Source organism: Trichomycterus rosablanca, chromosome 1, assembly GCF_030014385.1.
Source record: "Trichomycterus rosablanca isolate fTriRos1 chromosome 1, fTriRos1.hap1, whole genome shotgun sequence".
In the NCBI taxonomy this organism is placed as follows: domain Eukaryota; kingdom Metazoa; phylum Chordata; class Actinopteri; order Siluriformes; family Trichomycteridae; genus Trichomycterus; species Trichomycterus rosablanca.
The window spans coordinates 57,240,556-57,262,189 of record NC_085988.1 but is presented as its reverse complement, the minus strand read 5'-3'; the positions used below and the strand labels follow the sequence as shown (position 1 = coordinate 57,262,189).

At 42.1% G+C, this 21,634-nt stretch overlaps 1 protein-coding gene across 1 annotated transcript in view; it reads right to left on the bottom strand.

Moving 5' to 3' along the window:
• Nucleotides 1-21,634, bottom strand: part of LOC134313330 (glutamate receptor ionotropic, kainate 2-like) — a 66,444-nt gene that overhangs the window by 30,568 nt on the left and 14,242 nt on the right. Inside the window, exons 4-6 of the mRNA XM_062994671.1 lie at nucleotides 19,824-20,005; nucleotides 4,619-4,672; nucleotides 3,376-3,549 (exon numbers count right to left, since the gene is read on the bottom strand). Of these exons, the coding sequence (XP_062850741.1) occupies nucleotides 3,376-3,549; nucleotides 4,619-4,672; nucleotides 19,824-20,005 (410 nt within the window). The remainder of the gene's footprint in view (nucleotides 1-3,375; nucleotides 3,550-4,618; nucleotides 4,673-19,823; nucleotides 20,006-21,634) is intronic.

Genomic DNA, 21,634 nt, shown 5'->3' with positions numbered 1-21,634 from the left:
ATTTTATAGTCACAAAGATGTTGAGGCAAACATTTGCCAGGGTCAGCCGACTGCTCTCATGACTCAGGAGTCAGAGTTATGGTTACCAGTCTTCTTTAGTTTGCGTCGGTGTGGCACAAGATGGATACATTGTACAACTTCTATTCTATGCCGCACCTGGACACAGTATACTACCTACGAGAGCTGTGCTAACACTTAGCAGGGGCGTTACAAAGTGTTTTGAAGTTGGGGATTGAGCCCCTTGTGGGTTATAAAGCGGCCCTCAGCTGAAACAACCCTTCTCGACACCTCACCTTATATTACATTACTGTGACAGTATACAGTCTGAGTAATTGAGGGTTAAGGACCTTGCTCAAGGGCCCAACAGCAGCAACCTGGCAGTGGTGGGGCTTGGATTACTAGTCCAATACCTTAACCACTAGGCTACAACTGCCCTGATAGTACAGCGCTGATGCCCTGGTTGCTGGCAATAGTATCTATGACAAAATGTTCATTGCACTGCAAAAGAGCCAGTATGGGCACAGTGACAAGTGCTGTGCATTAACTCAAAGGATATGCCCTTCACTGTGAGCTCTGCAGTCGGCATGGGCCAGTGCTGCATGATGTCCACCTTTGCTGGAAGAGTGGCTACTCCTCCACTCACAATGTGTCCTTGTGAATGAAATCTCATGGTGCAACAACTTGCACTTTTCAGGGTGCAATTTGAGGTGTGCTGAGCAAAATGCAGCAAATGCTTGCTGTAATGTTTACAGGGTTTCATTAAAAACAGGTGTGTGCACCAACAAGTTATCTAGGTACACAATGCAATAGCTTTGAGGGACCCCACAAGTACTTGCTCTGTTAACTGGGTAACTGGCAGGGGTGTTGCAGAGTCCGAATGGCATAACCATAAACTTCCACAGTCCCTCCCTGATGGTAAATGCCATTTTCCCAAAATACCCACTGGTGCTATAGGTTTAGCTCCTCCAGCAAATAGGGTATTACCAAGTAAAAGCCGCAGTGTTGACCAATCTGTGGAGGTTCCCCCACCCGAGCCTGGCGCTGCACGTTTAGTTCCTCCCAGCCGACCAGTTTGGTGCCATCAAGCTGCTGCTGTGCTCTGCCATCACCACCAGGAGCACCTCAACCTCGAGGCTGATGATGTTGCGAACAAGGTCCATGGCGGCATGCGTGGCTGTTAAAAAGTCAAGTCCCAGAATACACTCACCTGGAGCTTCCTCCTGTCTGCACTTTAGGCCACCTCCCAAACATGGGGACAGTCTCGTCGGAAATTAATTGCCTTGTACCAGCCACTTGCAATTCTCACTGTGCTGCTCTTGCAGGAGCCGCTGCTGTATCACCACTAGTGGCTATTTTCCATTTTCAGGGCTCCAAGATCATCATGTTGTACCGCTGACACATCCAGCAGCGCGCAAAGTGCTTCATTCTCCAGTGCCAGGCCGAGCTGCACTACCATTGCCTCAGCCATCTGGCCGCAGTGCCGTGCCACTAGCTAAAGCTGCACGTTGTAAGATTCCCACGCACTGTATGCAGCCAGCGCCAGATGTGCACCATCCCAGCGTGCTTTTATTTTTGGCAGACATCGTTTAGTAGCTGGTCGCTGTTCATTAATTTCATTTTAATAATAAGATGATATATCACGTCCTGTCATATTTTGTTAAACTGTATTAATGACAATAGTGGAACAGCATGATTTGGTCCAGTGGGAGTCTCACTAATAGTAATTAAAAAATCTGTATTCTGAATAGCCCAATTACTGAGCTGAAATCTAGGCTTTTCATTTATCCAAAATCTGTATTTGGCCTCAATCAGATTTAGATAATAAAGTATGCTGTTTATTTACCAAACGTACTCAAGTGCAGTAACATTTTCAGACAAACACTCTCTCACAAATCATTTTTCAGTTACATTTAAACAAATAGGTGCTCAGGTGCCACAGCAGTCTCTTACACTAATCCACCACCACTGAGATACTGAAGTTCGAATCTCAGCAGTGTTATTAGTCAGCCAAACATCTACACAGACATAAGTGGCAATGTCTAGGGCGAATGGCCAAAGCCTTGCAATGGCTTGACGCCCTGTCCAGGGTATTTCTGTCTTGCGCCCAGTGCTTCCAGGTTGAACCAATCCCTCCACTAACCAGGAAAAAGCGATTAATGAAAATTAAATGAAAAATGTATAGGCCAGAGTCATGGTTTCACAAAAAAGGCAGGTTGCCAGACAGACAGCCACATATTTATTTTTTAATTATATGTAATTTTGAAAATATGACACTGATCATCTTTAATAAAGACATAAACCATCTTAAAACACCAAGTTTTTTGTATATCTTATCTGTGTCATCTCTGTTACTGTAAGAACTAGTATCTGTATTGTCTGAACCTTTTTAGTCTTGCTTTTGTATTATAAATTAACAGAAAATGCACATACAAGATACAAGATACATACATGTAATATTAATTAAGATGTAAAAATATACAAAAACAGTGCTGTATAAAGTATTGCCCTTTTTCCAAATTTCTTCTATTTTTGCTAATTTGTCAGATTTAAATGTTTTAGATCTTTAGAATCATTCCATTTATTGAAGATTTATTCAACATCAGTATTACCTTGTGAATAGGAATTGCACCCTTAAACCTAATAACTTGTTGTGTTTCCCCTTGGCAGTAATCAAACAATTGCCAACCTTCCAAAATTTCACTAAGAATGCATCAACAATCTGTCAGAGAGATCACAAAAGAACTCATACAAACATCTACTGCAGCTTTCACTTGCCTCAGTTCAGGTCAATGTACACAATTTCACAATAAGACGCACACCAGGCAAAACCTGGTATCCATGGAAAATTTGCAAGGTGCAAACCACTGCTGACCAAAAAGAACACAAAGGCTCATTTGGCATTTGCCAAAAGTCATCACAAAACGTTTGGGATACTATTCTGTGGACTGATGAGCCAAAGGTGGAACTTTTTGGAAGACATGGGTCCAGTTACATCTGATGTAATGCTAACTCCACCAGAAGAACATAATAGCAACAGTCAAGAATGTTGGTGGTCTTAGCTTTTGCAGGACCTGAACTCGTCAATGATGGAACAACGAATTCCAGCGAAAGTTCACCCATCAGCTTGTGACCTAAAGCTCAAGAGCAGTTGAGTTATGCAACAGGACAATGATCTGCAGCACACAAGCAAGTCCACCTGTGAATTGCTTAAAATAAACAATGGAGTGACATCTGGAACATTTAAATCTGACAAATTAGCAAAAATACAAAAAAATGGACAAATACTTTTTGAAAGCCCTAACTGTATTTGTACATTAATTAATAGTTTGTATATCTTTGATTGCTGTATGATCTTCATGTTGTTTTGTCCCTTACCGTCATGAATCCATCCAGCAGGCCTGAGTCTGGCTTAGGAGGAGCTTGTAATCTCTCCATGGACCACTTCTCTATGATTGAAGACACCTGTGCACTCTCTGTGTTCAGAATCCGAAAGCCAGTCATGTTCACACCACTGTATCGATATGGCTCCATATCTAATGCAAACAAGTCCTAAAATAAATAGAGATTGTTGGAAAATAATTTTTTTCTGCCAATATTAACAGTACATTCACTATAAACACACTATTCATACTAATTACAATGTAACAGACATAAATTCTATTGAGATATTATAAAACAGCTGTGTACGTTTCCATACTGGGGTACAAATTGTAAGTATACAGTCTGGCAGCCTAGCATAGCTGACTGAATAACTGATGTCTTTTAAGTCCTGCAAGCTCTATAGACAGAAAAATAAAAGGTGTAACTAAGCAGGTCCTGCCTTGCTACTAAAGCACAAGGTGAAACCCTGAACTGTGGCTAAAAGCCTATAATAAAAAGGGGGTAATCACAAAAATCTAAGGTGACCAAATTAACTGAAACATAGAAACAAATGAGACACAAAAACATCTGCAGCTGACAACAAAGAAAGTGTATAGAACCCTCAGAACCAGTCAGCACAGGCAATCTTTGAGAAACCACACTAACTGGTGTCAGTAAACATAACATGGATTTACAGCAAAGGTCCACTCTGCATAAGGGATGTCATGCTGCCTCTGGGGCAATCCATTCTTATGGCAAGGTCTGTAGTGAGGTTCACAATGACCAATCCCAGATTTAAATACCACCATATGATAGGGTACGGTCCAGTGGAAAAGGGGCCATAAAACTGATAAACTAGAATGTAAAGTGAATAAAATTCCTGTCCAGCAGCTTAAGCTGGGCCAAAATGGGTCTTGCAAAAGGACCATGATCCCAAGTAATCAACATCTGAATGACTAATGAACAAAAAATCAAGATGTTGGAATAGCCAAATCCAGACTTCAACCCCTTTGAGACGCTGCTGCAGGATCTTAATACAGATGCGCATAAAAAGTTTGCTCATACATCAATAAATTAAATATAATGAAAATGAAATATAAAGTGTACTTATTTTTCTTGTCTGGTTTCGGGATGTTAGATTGCAATTGTTTTTCAGGCCCCAATAAATACATCAATAGAACATGAAATTGAAGAAGGGTGTACTTTCTTTTAACTAACAGTTAAGTTATTAGTTAGATAGTTTGTGTATATGTCCTACCAGCGTTGTGAAGATGTAGTGATAATACTCTGTCATCATCCCCATAGAAAGAGCCTATAAACAAAACACAACAATAGCACTTTACTTACACTTAGTCTAAATGCTACCTAACCACAAAAAAAAAAAAACATTATGGCTATTTTTTTTTTTGTTTCTTTTGTGAGAGAAAAATTTTCATTTACAGTAGAAGTATTCATACATAATCAATTACTGCTTAGAGCATGTAGATTCAGTAGTCATATTCCACTATTTCAAGAATACTGCCAGTTGCACCGCTAAAATTCAAACCACTAAAATTCATTTAGGACCAGTGTTGAAAAACCAATATTTGACTCGAAGTCGTAATATATACGAAAAAAAATAAAATCAATATACTGTATTTAGATTTCAAGAATTAAGTTTGATATTTCAAGAAGATATTACGAGAAACACATTCTTGCAAAGCTATTTCAGCATTCTTATACTAACAAACTGATGCTAATGTGACAGGAGGAAATTGAGTGTTTCTTGACTTGTGAAACCGATATGAAAGTATAACTTTATTCTCAATGTCCCTCATTTTAACACAAGGTAGGTAATTGCTATCTTCCTGTACACTTTTTGGCCATAAATGATGTTTTTATTGTTGAAGTCAAACATAAAAAATTAACAGCTCTGTGCATAGTGCACTGTTCCTGTTATTTCATGTTGGTCTTATACTCTTATACCCTTAAATAAACAGAACGGACAGTTAAAGCAATAGGTTTGTCTACCTTATATATTTTTTTTTACTGAATATACGAACAGTCATAACTGTTCTTCTTAACTATATTCCAGTTAAACAGCCATAACTACCGGAGTATAGTGTGACAAAGTAATTCCTTGCCAATGTGGTCATTTCAGCTATTGATGCTCTATTGATGTTCTTGATGCAGTGCTGTCTGAGGGATCAGAGATCACAGGTGTTCGTGTCTTTGCCTTTTACACACTGAAATTTCTCCAGATTTCTTGATTCATTTAATTATATTATACACTGCAGTGAGAGAAATATGTAAATCCCTTTCAGTCTTTCTTCCCCAGAGCTGTAGCCTCCATTACATCTCCCCCTGCATAGACACACTCACACCCGCCCACACACCTGTCTTATTCCCTAAGATGTTGCTAACGCACTAATTACTTTACAACCTGTAAATAAAATTGCTACAATTAGTGCAACTATTTTTTCTACTGTGATACTGTGACGCTGTTCTGTTTTTCATTATTTAATCCCTCTGTGAATATATACAGTGGGGCCAAAAAGTATTTAGTCAGCCACTGATTGTGCAAGTTCTCCTACTTAGAAAGATGAGAGAGGTCTGATGTATTTTCATCATAGGTACACTTCAACTATGAGAGACAAAATGAGAAAAAAAAATCCAGGAAATCACATTGTAGGATTTTTAAAGAATTTATTTGTAAATTATGGTGGAAAATAAGTATTTGGTCAATAACAAAAGTTCAACTCAATACTTTGTAACATAACCTTTGTTGGCAATGACAGAGGTCAAACGTTTCCTGTAAGTCTTCACCAGGTTTGCACACACTGTAGCTGGTATTTTGGCCCATTCCTCCATGCAGATCTCCTCTAGAGCAGTGATGTTTTGGGGCTGTCGCTGGGCAACACGGACTTCACAAATTTTCTCTGGGGTTGAGGTCTGGAGACCTTTTTCTCCAGGACCTTGAAATGCTTTTTACGGAGCCACTCCTTCGTTGCCCGAGCGGTGTGTTTGGGATCATTGTCATGCTGGAAGACCCAGCCACGTTCCATCTTCAATGCTCTCACTGATGGAAGGAGGTTTTGGCTTAAAATCTCATGATACATGGCCCCATTCATTCTTCCCTTAACACGGATCAGTCGTCCTGTCCTCTTTGCAGAAAAACAGCCCCAAAGCATGATGTTTCCACCCCCACGCTTCACAGTAGGTATGGTGTTTACTCAGCATTCTTCTTCCTCCAAACACGACGAGTTGAGTTTTTACCAAAAAGTTCCATTTTGGTTTCATCTGACCACATGATATTCTCCCAATCCTCTTCTGGATCATCCATATGCTCTCTGGCAAACTTCAGACGGGCCTGGACATGTACTGGCTTAAGCAGGGGGACACGCCTGGCACTGCAGGATTTGAGTCCCTCTCGGCGTAGTGTGTTACTGATGGTAGCCTTGTTACTTTGGCCCCAGCTCTCTGCAGGTCATTCATCAGATCCCTCCGTGTAGTTCTGGGATATTTTGCTCACCGTTCTCATGATCATTTTGACCCCACAGGATCGAGGGAGATTATCAATGGTCATGTATGTCTTCCATTTTCTTACAATTGCTCCCACAGTTGATTTATTCACACCAACCTGCTTGCCTATTGTAGATTCACTCTTCCCAGCCTGGTGCAGGTCTACAATTTTCTTTTTGGTGTCCTTCCACAGCTCTGTGGTCTTGGCCATGGTTGACTGACTGAGGCTGTGGACAGGTGTCTTTTATACAGATAACGATGTCAAACTGGTGCCATTAATACAGGTAATGAGTGGAGGACAGAAGAGCTTCTTAAAGAAGAAGTTACAGGTCTGTGAGAGCCAGAAATCTTGCTTGTTTGTTATTGACCAAATACTTATTTTCCACCATAATTTACAAATAAATTCTTTAAAAATTCTACAATGTGATTTCCTGGATGGATTTTTTTTTCTCATTTTGTCTCTCATAGTTCAAGTGTATCTATGATGAAAATTACAGACCTCTCTCATTTTTCTAAGTAGGAGAACTTGCACAATCAGTGGCTGACTAAATACTTTTTGGCCCCACTGTATATATATACAGTGTATCACAAAAGTGAGTACACCCCTCACATTTCTGCAAATATTTTATTATATCTTTTCATGGGACAACACTATAGAAATAAAACTTGGATATAACTTAGAGTAGTCAGTGTACAACTTGTATAGCAGTGTAGATTTACTGTCTTCTGAAAATAACTCAACACACAGCCATTTATGTCTAAATGGCTGGCAACATAAGTGAGTACACCCCACAGTGAACATGTCCAAATTGTGTCCAAAGTGTCAATATTTTGTGTGACCACCATTATTATCCAGCACTGCCTTAACCCTCCTGGGCATGGAATTCACCAGAGCTGCACAGGTTGCTACTGGAATCCTCTTCCACTCCTCCATGATGACATCACGGAGCTGGTGGATGTTAGACACCTTGAACTCCTCCACCTTCCACTTGAGGATGCGCCACAGGTGCTCAATTGGGTTTAGTCCATCACCTTTACCTTCAGCTTCCTCAGAAAGGCAGTTGTCATCTTGGAGGTTCTGTTTGGGGTCGTTATCCTGTTGGAAAACTGCCATGAGGCCCAGTTTTCGAAGGGAGGGGATCATGCTCTGTTTCAGAATGTCACAGTACATGTTGGAATTCATGTTTCCCTCAATGAACTGCAGCTCCCCAGTGCCAGCAACACTCATGCAGCCCAAGACCATGATGCTACCACCACCATGCTTGACTGTAGGCAAGATACAGTTGTCTTGGTACTTCTCACCAGGGCGCCGCCACACATGCTGGACACCATCTGAGCCAAACAAGTTTATCTTGGTCTCGTCAGACCACAGGGCATTCCAGTAATCCATGTTCTTGGACTGCTTGTCTTCAGCAAACTGTTTGCGGGCTTTCTTGTGCGTCAGCTTCCTTCTGGGATGACGACCATGCAGACCGAGTTGATGCAGTGTGCGGCATATGGTCTGAGCACTGACAGGCTGACCTCCCACGTCTTCAACCTCTGCAGCAATGCTGGCAGCACTCATGTGTCTATTTTTTAAAGCCAACCTCTGGATATGACGCCGAACACGTGGACTCAACTTCTTTGGTCAACCCTGACGAAGCCTGTTCCGAGTGGAACCTGTCCTGGAAAACCGCTGTATGACCTTGGCCACCATGCTGTAGCTGTATATGTACAGTGTATCACAAAAGTGAGTACAACCCTCACATTTCTGCAAATATTTCATTATATCTTTTCATGGGACAACACTATAGACATGAAACTTGGATATAACTTAGAGTAGTCAGTGTACAGCTTGTATAGCAGTGTAGATTTACTGTCTTCTGAAAATAACTCAACACACAGCCATTAATGTCTAAATAGCTGGCAACATAAGTGAGTACACCCCACAGTGAACATGTCCAAATTGTGCCCAAATGTGTCGTTGTCCCTCCCTGGTGTCATGTGTCAAGGTCCCAGGTGTAAATGGGGAGCAGGGCTGTTAAATTTGGTGTTTTGGGTACAATTCTCTCATAGTGGCCACTGGATATTCAACATGGCACCTCATGGCAAAGAACTCTCTGAGGATGTGAGAAATAGAATTGTTGCTCTCCACAAAGATGGCCTGGGCTATAAGAAGATTGCTAACAACCTGAAACTGAGCTACAGCATGGTGGCCAAGGTCATACAGCGGTTTTCCAGGACAGGTTCCACTCGGAACAGGCTTCGCCAGGGTCGACCAAAGAAGTTGAGTCCACGTGTTCGGCGTCATATCCAGAGGTTGGCTTTAAAAAATAGACACATGAGTGCTGCCAGCATTGCTGCAGAGGTTGAAGACGTGGGAGGTCAGCCTGTCAGTGCTCAGACCATACGCCGCACACTGCATCAACTCGGTCTGCATGGTCGTCATCCCAGAAGGAAGCTGACGCACAAGAAAGCCAGCAAACAGTTTGCTGAAGACAAGCAGTCCAAGAACATGGATTACTGGAATGCCCTGTGCTCTGACGAGACCAAGATAAACTTGTTTGGCTCAGATGGTGTCCAGCATGTGTGGCGGCGCCCTGGTGAGAAGTACCAAGACAACTGTATCTTGCCTACAGTCAAGCATGGTGGTGGTAGCATCATGGTCTTGGGCTGCATGAGTGTTGCTGGCACTGGGGAGCTGCAGTTCATTGAGGGAAACATGAATTCCAACATGTACTGTGACATTCTGAAACAGAGCATGATCCCCTCCCTTCGAAAACTGAGGAAGCTGAAGGCCTTGCTGAGGAAGCTGAAGGTAAAGGTGATGGACTAAACCCAATTGAGCACCTGTGGCGCATCCTCAAGTGGAAGGTGGAGGAGTTCAAGGTGTCTAACATCCACCAGCTCTGTGATGTCATCATGGAGGAGTGGAAGAGGATTCCAGTAGCAACCTGTGCAGCTCTGGTGAATTCCATGCCCAGGAGGGTTAAGGCAGTGCTGGATAATAATGGTGGTCACACAAAATATTGACACTTTGGGCACAATTTGGACATGTTCACTGTGGGGTGTACTCACTTATGTTGCCAGCCATTTAGACATTAATGGCTGTGTGTTGAGTTATTTTCAGAAGACAGTAAATCTACACTGCTATACAAGTTGTACACTGACTACTCTAAGTTATATCCAAGTTTTATTTCTATAGTGTTGTCCCATGAAAAGATATAATAAAATATTTGCAGAAATGTGAGGGGTGTACTCACTTTTGTGATACACTGTATATATACAGGGGTTGGACAAAATAACTGAAACACCTGTCATTTTAGTGTGGGAGGTTTCATGGCTAAATTGGACCAGTCTGGTGGCTAATCTTCATTAATTGCACATTGCACCAGTAAGAGCAGAGTGTGAAGGTTCAATTAACAGGGTAAGAGCACAGTTTTGCTCAAAATATTGCAATGCACACAACATTATGGGTGACATACCAGAGTTCAAAAGAGGACAAATTGTTGGTGCATGTCTTGCTGGCGCATCTGTGACCAAGACAGCAAGTCTTTGTGATGTATCAAGAGCCACGGTATCCAGGGTAATGTCAGCATACCACCAAGAAGGACAAACCACATCCAACAGGATTAACTGTGGACGCAAGAGGAAGCTGTCTGAAAGGGATGTTCGGGTGCTAACCCGGATCGTATCCAAAAAACATAAAACCACGGCTGCCCAAATCACGGCAGAATTAAATGTGCACCTCAACTCTCCTGTTTCCACCAGAACTGTCCGTCGGGAGCTCCACAGGGTCAATATACACGGCCGGGCTGCTATAGCCAAACCTTTGGTCACTCGTGCCAATGCCAAACGTCGGTTTCAATGGTGCAAGGAGCGCAAATCTTGGGCTGTGGACAATGTGAAACATGTATTGTTCTCTGATGAGTCCACCTTTACTGTTTTCCCCACATCCGGGAGAGTTACGGTGTGGAGAAGCCCCAAAGAAGCGTACCACCCAGACTGTTGCATGCGCAGAGTGAAGCATGGGGGTGGATCAGTGATGGTTTGGGCTGCCATATCATGGCATTCCCTTGGCCCAATACTTGTGCTAGATGGGCGCGTCACTGCCAAGGACTACCGAACCATTCTGGAGGACCATGTGCATCCAATGGCGGTGCCGTGTATCAGGATGACAATGCACCAATACACACAGCAAGACTGGTGAAAGATTGGTTTGATGAACATGAAAGTGAAGTTGAACATCTCCCATGGCCTGCACAGTCACCAGATCTAAATATTATTGAGCCACTTTGCGGTGTTTTGGAGAAGCGAGTCAGGAAACGTTTTCCTCCACCAGCATCACGTAGTGACCTGGCCACTATCCTGCAAGAAGAATGGCTTAAAATCCCTCTGACCACTGTGCAGGACTTGTATATGTCATTTCCAAGACGAATTGACGCTGTATTGGCCGCAAAAGGAGGCCCTACACCATACTAATAAATTATTGTGGTCTAAAACCAGGTGTTTCAGTTATTTTGTCCAACCCCTGTATATATATATATATATATATATATATATATATATATATATATATATAGATATACATATATATATATATATATACAGTGTATCACAAAAGTGAGTACACCCCTCACATTTCTGCAGATATTTAAGTATATCTTTTCATGGGACAACACTGACAAAATGACACTTTGACACAATGAAAAGTAGTCTGTGTGCAGCTTATATAACAGTGTAAATTTATTCTTCCCTCAAAATAACTCAATATACAGCCATTAATGTCTAAACCACCGGCAACAAAAGTGAGTACACCCCTAAGAGACTACACCCCTAAATGTCCAAATTGAGCACTGCTTGTCATTTTCCCTCCAAAATGTAATGTGATTTGTTAGTGTTACTAGGTCTCAGGTGTGCATAGGGAGCAGGTGTGTTCAATTTAGTAGTACAGCTCTCACACTCTCTCATACTGGTCACTGAAAGTTCCAACATGGCACCTCATGGCAAAGAACTCTCTGAGGATATTAAAAGACGAATTGTTGCGCTACATGAAGATGGCCAAGGCTACAAGAAGATTGCCAACACCCTGAAACTGAGCTGCAGCACAGTGGCCAAGATCATCCAGCGTTTTAAAAGAGCAGGGTCCACTCAGAACAGACCTCGCGTTGGTCGTCCAAAGAAGCTGAGTGCACGTGCTCAGTGTCACATCCAACTGCTGTCTTTGAAAGATAGGCGCAGGAGTGCTGTCAGCATTGCTGCAGAGATTGAAAAGGTGGGGGGTCAGCCTGTCAGTGCTCAGACCATACGCCGCACACTACATCAAATTGGTCTGCATGGCTGTCACCCCAGAAGGAAGCCTCTTCTGAAGTCTCTACACAAGAAAGCCCGCAAACAGTTTGCTGAAGACATGTCAACAAAGGACATGGATTACTGGAACCATGTCCTATGGTCTGATGAGACCAAGATTAATTTGTTTGGTTCAGATGGTCTCAAGCATGTGTGGCGGCAATCAGGTGAGGAGTACAAAGATAAGTGTGTCATGCCTACAGTCAAGCATGGTGGTGGGAATGCCATGGTCTGGGGCTGCATGAGTGCACCAGGTGTTGGGGAGTTACATTTCATTGAGGGACACATGAACTCCAATATGTACTGTGAAATACTGAAGCAGAGCATGATCCCCTCCCTCCGGAAACTGGGTCGCAGGGCAGTGTTCCAGCATGATAATGACCCCAAACACACCTCTAAGACGACCACTGTTTTATTGAAGAGGCTGAGGGTAAAGGTGATGGACTGGCCAAGCATGTCTCCAGACCTAAACCCAATAGAACATCTTTGGGGCATCCTCAAGCGGAAGGTGGAGGAGTGCAAAGTCTCGAATATCCGCCAGCTCCGTGATGTCGTCATGGAGGAGTGGAAAAGCATTCCAGTGGCAACCTGTGAAGCTCTGGTAAACTCCATGCCCAGGAGAGTTAAGGCAGTTCTGGGAAATAATGGTGGCCACACAAAATATTGACACTTCAGGAACTTTCACTAAGGGGTGTACTCACTTTTGTTGCCGGTGGTTTAGTCATTAATGGCTGTATATTGAGTTATTTTAAGGGAAGAATAAATTTACACTGTTATATAAGCTGCACACAGACTACTTTTCATTGTGTCAAAGTGTCATTTTGTCAGTGTTGTCCCATGAAAAGATATACTTAAATATCTGCAGAAATGTGAGGGGTGTACTCACTTTTGTGATACACTGTATATATATATATATACTGTATATATATATATATATATATATATATATATATATATATATATATATATATATATATATATACTGTATATATATATATATATACAGGGGTTGGACAAAATAACTGAAACACCTGGTTTTAGACCACAATAATTTATTAGTATGGTGTAGGGCCTCCTTTTGCGGCCAATACAGCGTCAATGCGTCTTGGAAATGACATATACAAGTCCTGCACAGTGGTCAGAGGGATTTTAAGCCATTCTTCTTGCAGGATAGTGGCCAGGTCACTACGTGATGCTGGTGGAGGAAAACGTTTCCTGACTCGCTTCTCCAAAACACCGCAAAGTGGCTCAATAATATTTAGATCTGGTGACTGTGCAGGCCATGGGAGATGTTCAACTTCACTTTCATGTTCATCAAACCAATCTTTCACCAGTCTTGCTGTGTGTATTGGTGCATTGTCATCCTGATACACGGCACCGCCATTGGATGCACATGGTCCTCCAGAATGGTTCGGTAGTCCTTGGCAGTGACGCGCCCATCTAGCACAAGTATTGGGCCAAGGGAATGCCATGATATGGCAGCCCAAACCATCACTGATCCACCCCCATGCTTCACTCTGGGCATGCAACAGTCTGGGTGGTACGCTTCTTTGGGGCTTCTCCACACCGTAACTCTCCCGGATGTGGGGAAAACAGTAAAGGTGGACTCATCAGAGAACAATACATGTTTCACATTGTCCACAGCCCAAGATTTGCGCTCCTTGCACCATTGAAACCGACGTTTGGCACGAGTGACCAAAGGTTTGGCTATAGCAGCCCGGCCGTGTATATTGACCCTGTGGAGCTCCCGACGGACAGTTCTGGTGGAAACAGGAGAGTTGAGGTGCACATTTAATTCTGCCGTGATTTGGGCAGCCGTGGTTTTATGTTTTTTGGATACAATCCGGGTTAGCACCCGAACATCCCTTTCAGACAGCTTCCTCTTGCGTCCACAGTTAATCCTGTTGGATGTGGTTTGTCCTTCTTGGTGGTATGCTGACATTACCCTGGATACCGTGGCTCTTGATACATCACAAAGACTTGCTCTTACCCTGCTAATTGAACCTTCACACTCTGCTCTTACTGGTGCAATGTGCAATTAATGAAGATTGGCCACCAGACTGGTCCAATTTAGCCATGAAACCTCCCACACTAAAATGACAGGTGTTTCAGTTATTTTGTCCAACCCCTGTATATATATACAGTATATATACAGTATATATATATATATATATATATATATATATATATATATATATATATATATATATATACAGGGGTTGGACAAAATAACTGAAACACCTGTCATTTTAGTGTGGGAGGTTTCATGGCTAAATTGGACCAGTCTGGTGGCCAATCTTCATTAATTGCACATTGCACCAGTAAGAGCAGAGTGTGAAGGTTCAATTAGCAGGGTAAGAGCACAGTTTTGCTCAAAATATTGCAATGCACACAACATTATGGGTGACATACCAGAGTTCAAAAGAGGACAAATTGTTGGTGCACGTCTTGCTGGCGCATCTGTGACCAAGACAGCAAGTCTTTGTGATGTATCAAGAGCCACGGTATCCAGGGTAATGTCAGCATACCACCAAGAAGGACAAACCACATCCAACAGGATTAACTGTGGACGCAAGAGGAAGCTGTCTGAAAGGGATGTTCGGGTGCTAACCCGGATTGTATCCAAAAAAACATAAAACCACGGCTGCCCAAATCACGGCAGAATTAAATGTGCACCTCAACTCTCCTGTTTCCACCAGAACTGTCCGTCGGGAGCTCCACAGGGTCAATATACACGGCCGGGCTGCTATAGCCAAACCTTTGGTCACTCGTGCCAATGCCAAACGTCGGTTTCAATGGTGCAAGGAGCGCAAATCTTGGGCTGTGGACAATGTGAAACATGTATTGTTCTCTGATGAGTCCACCTTTACTGTTTTCCCCACATCCGGGAGAGTTACGGTGTGGAGAAGCCCCAAAGAAGCGTACCACCCAGACTGTTGCATGCCCAGAGTGAAGCATGGGGGTGGATCAGTGATGGTTTGGGCTGCCATATCATGGCATTCCCTTGGCCCAATACTTGTGCTAGATGGGCGCGTCACTGCCAAGGACTACCGAACCATTCTGGAGGACCATGTGCATCCAATGGCGGTGCCGTGTATCAGGATGACAATGCACCAATACACACAGCAAGACTGGTGAAAGATTGGTTTGATGAACATGAAAGTGAAGTTGAACATCTCCCATGGCCTGCACAGTCACCAGATGTAAATATTATTGAGCCACTTTGGGGTGTTTTGGAGAAGCGAGTCAGGAAACGTTTTCCTCCACCAGCATCACGTAGTGACCTGGCCACTATCCTGCAAGAAGAATGGCCTAAAATCCCTCTGACCACTGTGCAGGACTTGTATATGTCATTTCCAAGACGAATTGACGCTGTATTGGCCGCAAAAGGAGGCCCTACACCATACTAATAAATTATTGTGGTCTAAAACCAGGTGTTTCAGTTATTTTGTCCAACCCCTGTATATATATATATATATACAGTGTATCACAAAAGTGAGTACACCCCTCACATTTCTGCAAATATTTCATTATATCTTTTCATGGGACAACACTATAGACATGAAACTTGGATATAACTTAGAGTAGTCAGTGTACAGCTTGTATAGCAGTGTAGATTTACTGTCTTCTGAAAATAACTCAACACACAGCCATTAATGTCTAAATGGCTGGCAACATAAGTGAGTACACCCCACAGTGAACATGTCCAAATTGTGCCCAAAGTGTCAATATTTTGTGTGACCACCATTATTATCCAGCACTGCCTTAACCCTCCTGGGCATGGAATTCACCAGAGCTGCACAGGTTGCTACTGGAATCCTCTTCCACTCCTCCATGATGACATCACGGAGCTGGTGGATGTTAGACACCTTGAACTCCTCCACCTTCCACTTGAGGATGCGCCACAGGTGCTCAATTGGGTTTAGTCCATCACCTTTACCTTCAGCTTCCTCAGCAAGGCAGTTGTCATCTTGGAGGTTGTGTTTGGGGTCGTTATCCTGTTGGAAAACTGCCATGAGGCCCAGTTTTCGAAGGGAGGGGATCATGCTCTGTTTCAGAATGTCACAGTACATGTTGGAATTCATGTTTCCCTCAATGAACTGCAGCTCCCCAGTGCCAGCAACACTCATGCAGCCCAAGACCATGATGCTACCACCACCATGCTTGACTGTAGGCAAGATACAGTTGTCTTGGTACTTCTCACCAGGGCGCCGCCACACATGCTGGACACCATCTGAGCCAAACAAGTTTATCTTGGTCTCGTCAGACCACAGGGCATTCCAGTAATCCATGTTCTTGGACTGCTTGTCTTCAGCAAACTGTTTGCGGGCTTTCTTGTGCGTCAGCTTCCTTCTGGGATGACGACCATGCAGACCGAGTTGATGCAGTGTGCGGCGTATGGTCTGAGCACTGACAGGCTGATCTCCCACGTCTTCAACCTCTGCAGCAATGCTGGCAGCACTCATGTGTCTATTTTTTAAAGCCAACCTCTGGATATGACGCCGAACACGTGGACTCAACTTCTTTGGTCGACCCTGGCGAAGCCTGTTCCGAGTGTAACCTGTCCTGGAAAACCGCTGTATGACCTTGGCCACCATGCTGTAGCTCAGTTTCAGGGTGTTAGCAATCTTCTTATAGCCCAGGCCATCTTTGTGGAGAGCAACAATTCTATTTCTCACATCCTCAGAGAGTTCTTTGCCATGAGGTGCCATGTTGAATATCCAGTGGCCAGTATGAGAGAATTGTACCCAAAACACCAAATTTAACAGCCCTGCTCCCCATTTACACCTGGGACCTTGACACATGACACCAGGGAGGGACAACGACACATTTGGGCACAATTTGGACATGTTCACTGTGGGGTGTACTCACTTATGTTGCCAGCTATTTAGACATTAATGGCTGTGTGTTGAGTTATTTTCAGAAGACAGTAAATCTACACTGCTATACAAGCTGTACACTGACTACTCTAAGTTATATCCAAGTTTCATGTCTATAGTGTTGTCCCATGAAAAGATATAATGAAATATTTGCAGAAATGTGAGGGGTGTACTCACTTTTGTGATACACTGTATATATATATATATATATATATATACAGTGTATCACAAAAGTGAGTACACCCCTCACATTTCTGCAGATATTTAAGTATATCTTTTCATGGGACAACACTGACAAAATGACACTTTGACACAATGAAAAGTAGTCTGTGTGCAGCTTATATAACAGTGTAAATTTATTCTTCCCTCAAAATAACTCAATATACAGCCATTAATGTCTAAACCACCGGCAACAAAAGTGAGTACACCCCTAAGAGACTACACCCCTAAATGTCCAAATTGAGCACTGCTTGTCATTTTCCCTCCAAAATGTCATGTGATTTGTTAGTGTTACTAGGTCTCAGGTGTGCATAGGGAGCAGGTGTGTTCAATTTAGTAGTACAGCTCTCACACTCTCTCATACTGGTCACTGAAAGTTCCAACTTGGCACCTCATGGCAAAGAACTCTCTGAGGATCTTAAAAGACGAATTGTTGCGCTACATGAAGATGGCCAAGGCTACAAGAAGATTGCCAACACCCTGAAACTGAGCTGCAGCACAGTGGCCAAGATCATCCAGCGTTTTAAAAGAGCAGGGTCCACTCAGAACAGACCTCGCGTTGGTCGTCCAAAGAAGCTGAGTGCACGTGCTCAGCGTCACATCCAACTGCTGTCTTTGAAAGATAGGCGCAGGAGTGCTGTCAGCATTGCTGCAGAGATTGAAAAGGTTGGGGGTCAGCCTGTCAGTGCTCAGACCATACGCCGCACACTACATCAAATTGGTCTGCATGGCTGTCACCCCAGAAGGAAGCCTCTTCTGAAGTCTCTACACAAGAAAGCCCACAAACAGTTTGCTGAAGACATGTCAACAAAGGACATGGATTACTGGAACCATGTCCTATGGTCTGATGAGACCAAGATTAATTTGTTTGGTTCAGATGGTCTCAAGCATGTGTGGCGGCAATCAGGTGAGGAGTACAAAGATAAGTGTGTCATGCCTACAGTCAAGCATGGTGGTGGGAATGCCATGGTCTGGGGCTGCATGGGTGCAGCAGGTGTTGGGGAGTTACATTTCATTGAGGGACACATGAACTCCAATATGTACTGTGAAATACTGAAGCAGAGCATGATCCCCTCTCTCCGGAAACTGGGTCGCAGGGCAGTGTTCCAGCATGATAATGACCCCAAACACACCTCTAAGACGACCACTGCTTTATTGAAGAGGCTGAGGGTAAAGGTGATGGACTGGCCAAGCATGTCTCCAGACCTAAACCCAATAGAACATCTTTGGGGCATCCTCAAGCGGAAGGTGGAGGAGTGCAAAGTCTCAAATATCCGCCAGCTCCGTGATGTCGTCATGGAGGAGTGGAAAAGCATTCCAGTGGCAACCTGTGAAGCTCTGGTAAACTCCATGCCCAGGAGAGTTAAGGCAGTTCTGGGAAATAATGGTGGCCACACAAAATATTGACACTTCAGGAACTTTCACTAAGGGGTGTACTCACTTTTGTTGCCGGTGGTTTAGTCATTAATGGCTGTATATTGAGTTATTTTGAGGGAAGAATAAATTGACACTGTTATATAAGCTGCACACAGACTACTTTTCATTGTGTCAAAGTGTCATTTTGTCAGTGTTGTCCCATGAAAAGATATACTTAAATATCTGCAGAAATGTGAGGGGTGTACTCACTTTTGTGATACACTGTATATATATATATATATGTATATATATATATATATATATATATATATATATATATATATATATATATATGATTTACCATCAATTATGATTACCATCACCTGTTTGAAATCACATCATTATAATTTTCTTTTTTTTTTTTATCTCGGTCTTAGCTGTAAATTGCCCCTGTCCCATCTATTTTTGGAAGGTGTTTCAGGCCTGAAACACAGGAATGGATGTAAATCTAGAAATTAAATAAAGTTGACCAGACAAAACATGAAATAACTTGGGTTCACACGGTCTTCAGTTAAATTAAAGTCAAAGTGTTTAATTTTATTTGCATTTTCCATACTGTCCCAATTTTTGTTTTTTTATTTGGGGTTGTATACATTTTTTTATTATATTATAATTTTTAGAATAGCTTAGGCCCTCAGTGACTTTAGGGCCCTGACAGTTCCCCACTGATCAATAGGTACTGTATTACAGCACTTAATTCTGACAGATTTTCAACATTAATGCATGTCTTAGATCAAACTGTTGCTCAATAACTGCTGGATGTCTGTGAAATTATTATGTTGCACGGTCAAATATCCATTAGTGTTTTTGCATTTTAGTAAGTGATATGCAATCAGCTTCAGAATTAAGCAGAACCTTAGCTGTGCTATTGGCCGGTCAGGCATCTACACAGACATTAATGGTTCTTTGACCAAAGCCCTGTGATTTATTTGTACCCTCTCCAGGGTATTCCTGCACTTAGTGTTTTCCAGTAAAAACAGACCCACCGTGACCCTAACCATATTAAAGCTGTTGATAAAATTATAAACATATCTTTAATTAAATGCTAATTAAATAGTAAAATCAGTAAAAAAAAAAAAGAGGGAAGAAGAGCAAGAGTGTAAATAAAACAAGAAGAACCTGCTTAAGTATCCACGCAGCCATCTCATGGCTACAATCAAAGATAACATGGAACTCTTTTGCTTTCTTCATGTCTTTAAGGAGTGGCTTTGAATCCTTGGTCTCAGAAGGCAGCTGGCGGATTTTCAGACGAATGTTGTATCTAGAGGGAGCTTTGATCAGCTCTTGAAGACGAATCAAACCTACAGAGAGAGAGAGAGAGAGAAATAGAGAGAGTCAAGGTATTTTATTTCTTTAGACAATTTCTTATTGAGTGTAGGCCATTGTACATATTTCACATCTATGCAAATATAAATCACTGTACAACGTTTTTAAAAAAAGTCTTTAGGTCTTTTGTGATAGATTGATGTCCTGTCCAGGGTGTGTTACTGCATTGCATCCAGGAAAACCAGACCTATCATGACCCTGAAGAGGAAAAAGCAATGATAAAACATTAAAATAAATGAATGCATGGATGTTCATGAATGTGTCTTCATTTACCATGTAAATTATTGTTACAGCCAATCAAAATCGTTTTTACTAACACCCCATTAACACCCACCCTTTTACAGACAGCATTATTAAATTTAAACCACATGATCTTAATTAATTGTATATTAAAACTTAATGGATTTTATGGTCCACCAACCAGTCCTGTGTTGGCATTGAAACAAGTTTGAGATCATTATATTTAAAGATCCATCTACATCTACAGTATTAACTTTCTGCCAGTCATGTCAGATATTTGATATTTAAATTGATCAGTGCTGTACTTATGTTCTCTAATATTAAATTTTGTTTATAGATAAACAGTGCTAGGGTGATTCAGTGGTTTAGTGCTTTTAGGTTTAAATCTCAGCAGTGCTATCAACCAGCCAGTTGCCCACACTGACAGAACTAACTGTTTCTTAGAGACGATAGACTGGATTACTCTCTGCTGCTGCAATTGCAGCCTCTGCTGGCTGGTTACAGCACCTGCATAAAAGAAAGCTACATCGTGGATTTTAGTGACTCTCTGTACTCAATACACGGGAAATGCGAAAACAGAATGAATGTAATAAATATGAAAAATGCAGTTTGTTATATAATATACTTTTAAGGTAGATAAGTACAAAGACTTATTTAAAGAGGAACAAACCAAGTTAGATTTTTAAAGTCAATTTATTCCCCCTAAACATAAAGCTCAAAGTTCAACCACATAAAATTAAACAGTTGTGTCCCACATTGCACATTATTGCACACAATAGTATGTCTAATTATTACACCATCAGTGGGTTTGATTCACGCCAAAAAGAACATATTTAGTTTGGGATGCAGTGTTGAAATCGCTTGTAAAAAATAAACAAAAACCAATAACATAAGTAATAAACTATAGAAAAGTCAGGAGTGAAGAGAACAATGCGGACGAAATCTCAGTACATGAGGCAAAAGTATAAAAAATAAAGGTGCATTGGAGCTAAAGAGTGTCTTGTTACAAAAAATGGATTACAAAAAGTACACCAGTTCAATGACACACCCAGAGAACTAAATAAAATGTTACATCTATTACTGAAACTTTTATTTTTGCATGCTATTTTTCCCTTTTTCTTCCAATCTTGTTGTTTCCAATTCCCTATTGAAATTTCTTTTGCTACATGTGCCACCCTTGTACTGGCCGAGAAGAGCCACAGACTACCACACGCCCTCTCCGACACAGGCAGCTTTTATCCCAGCCAGGTCAGTAGCACCTCTGTACTTCAGACATCATGCATTAGTATCAACTGCACAGCACTTAATAATAATTATAATGTTTAGACAAGATTAAAAAAAAACTGTAGGCATGGCTTTGATTT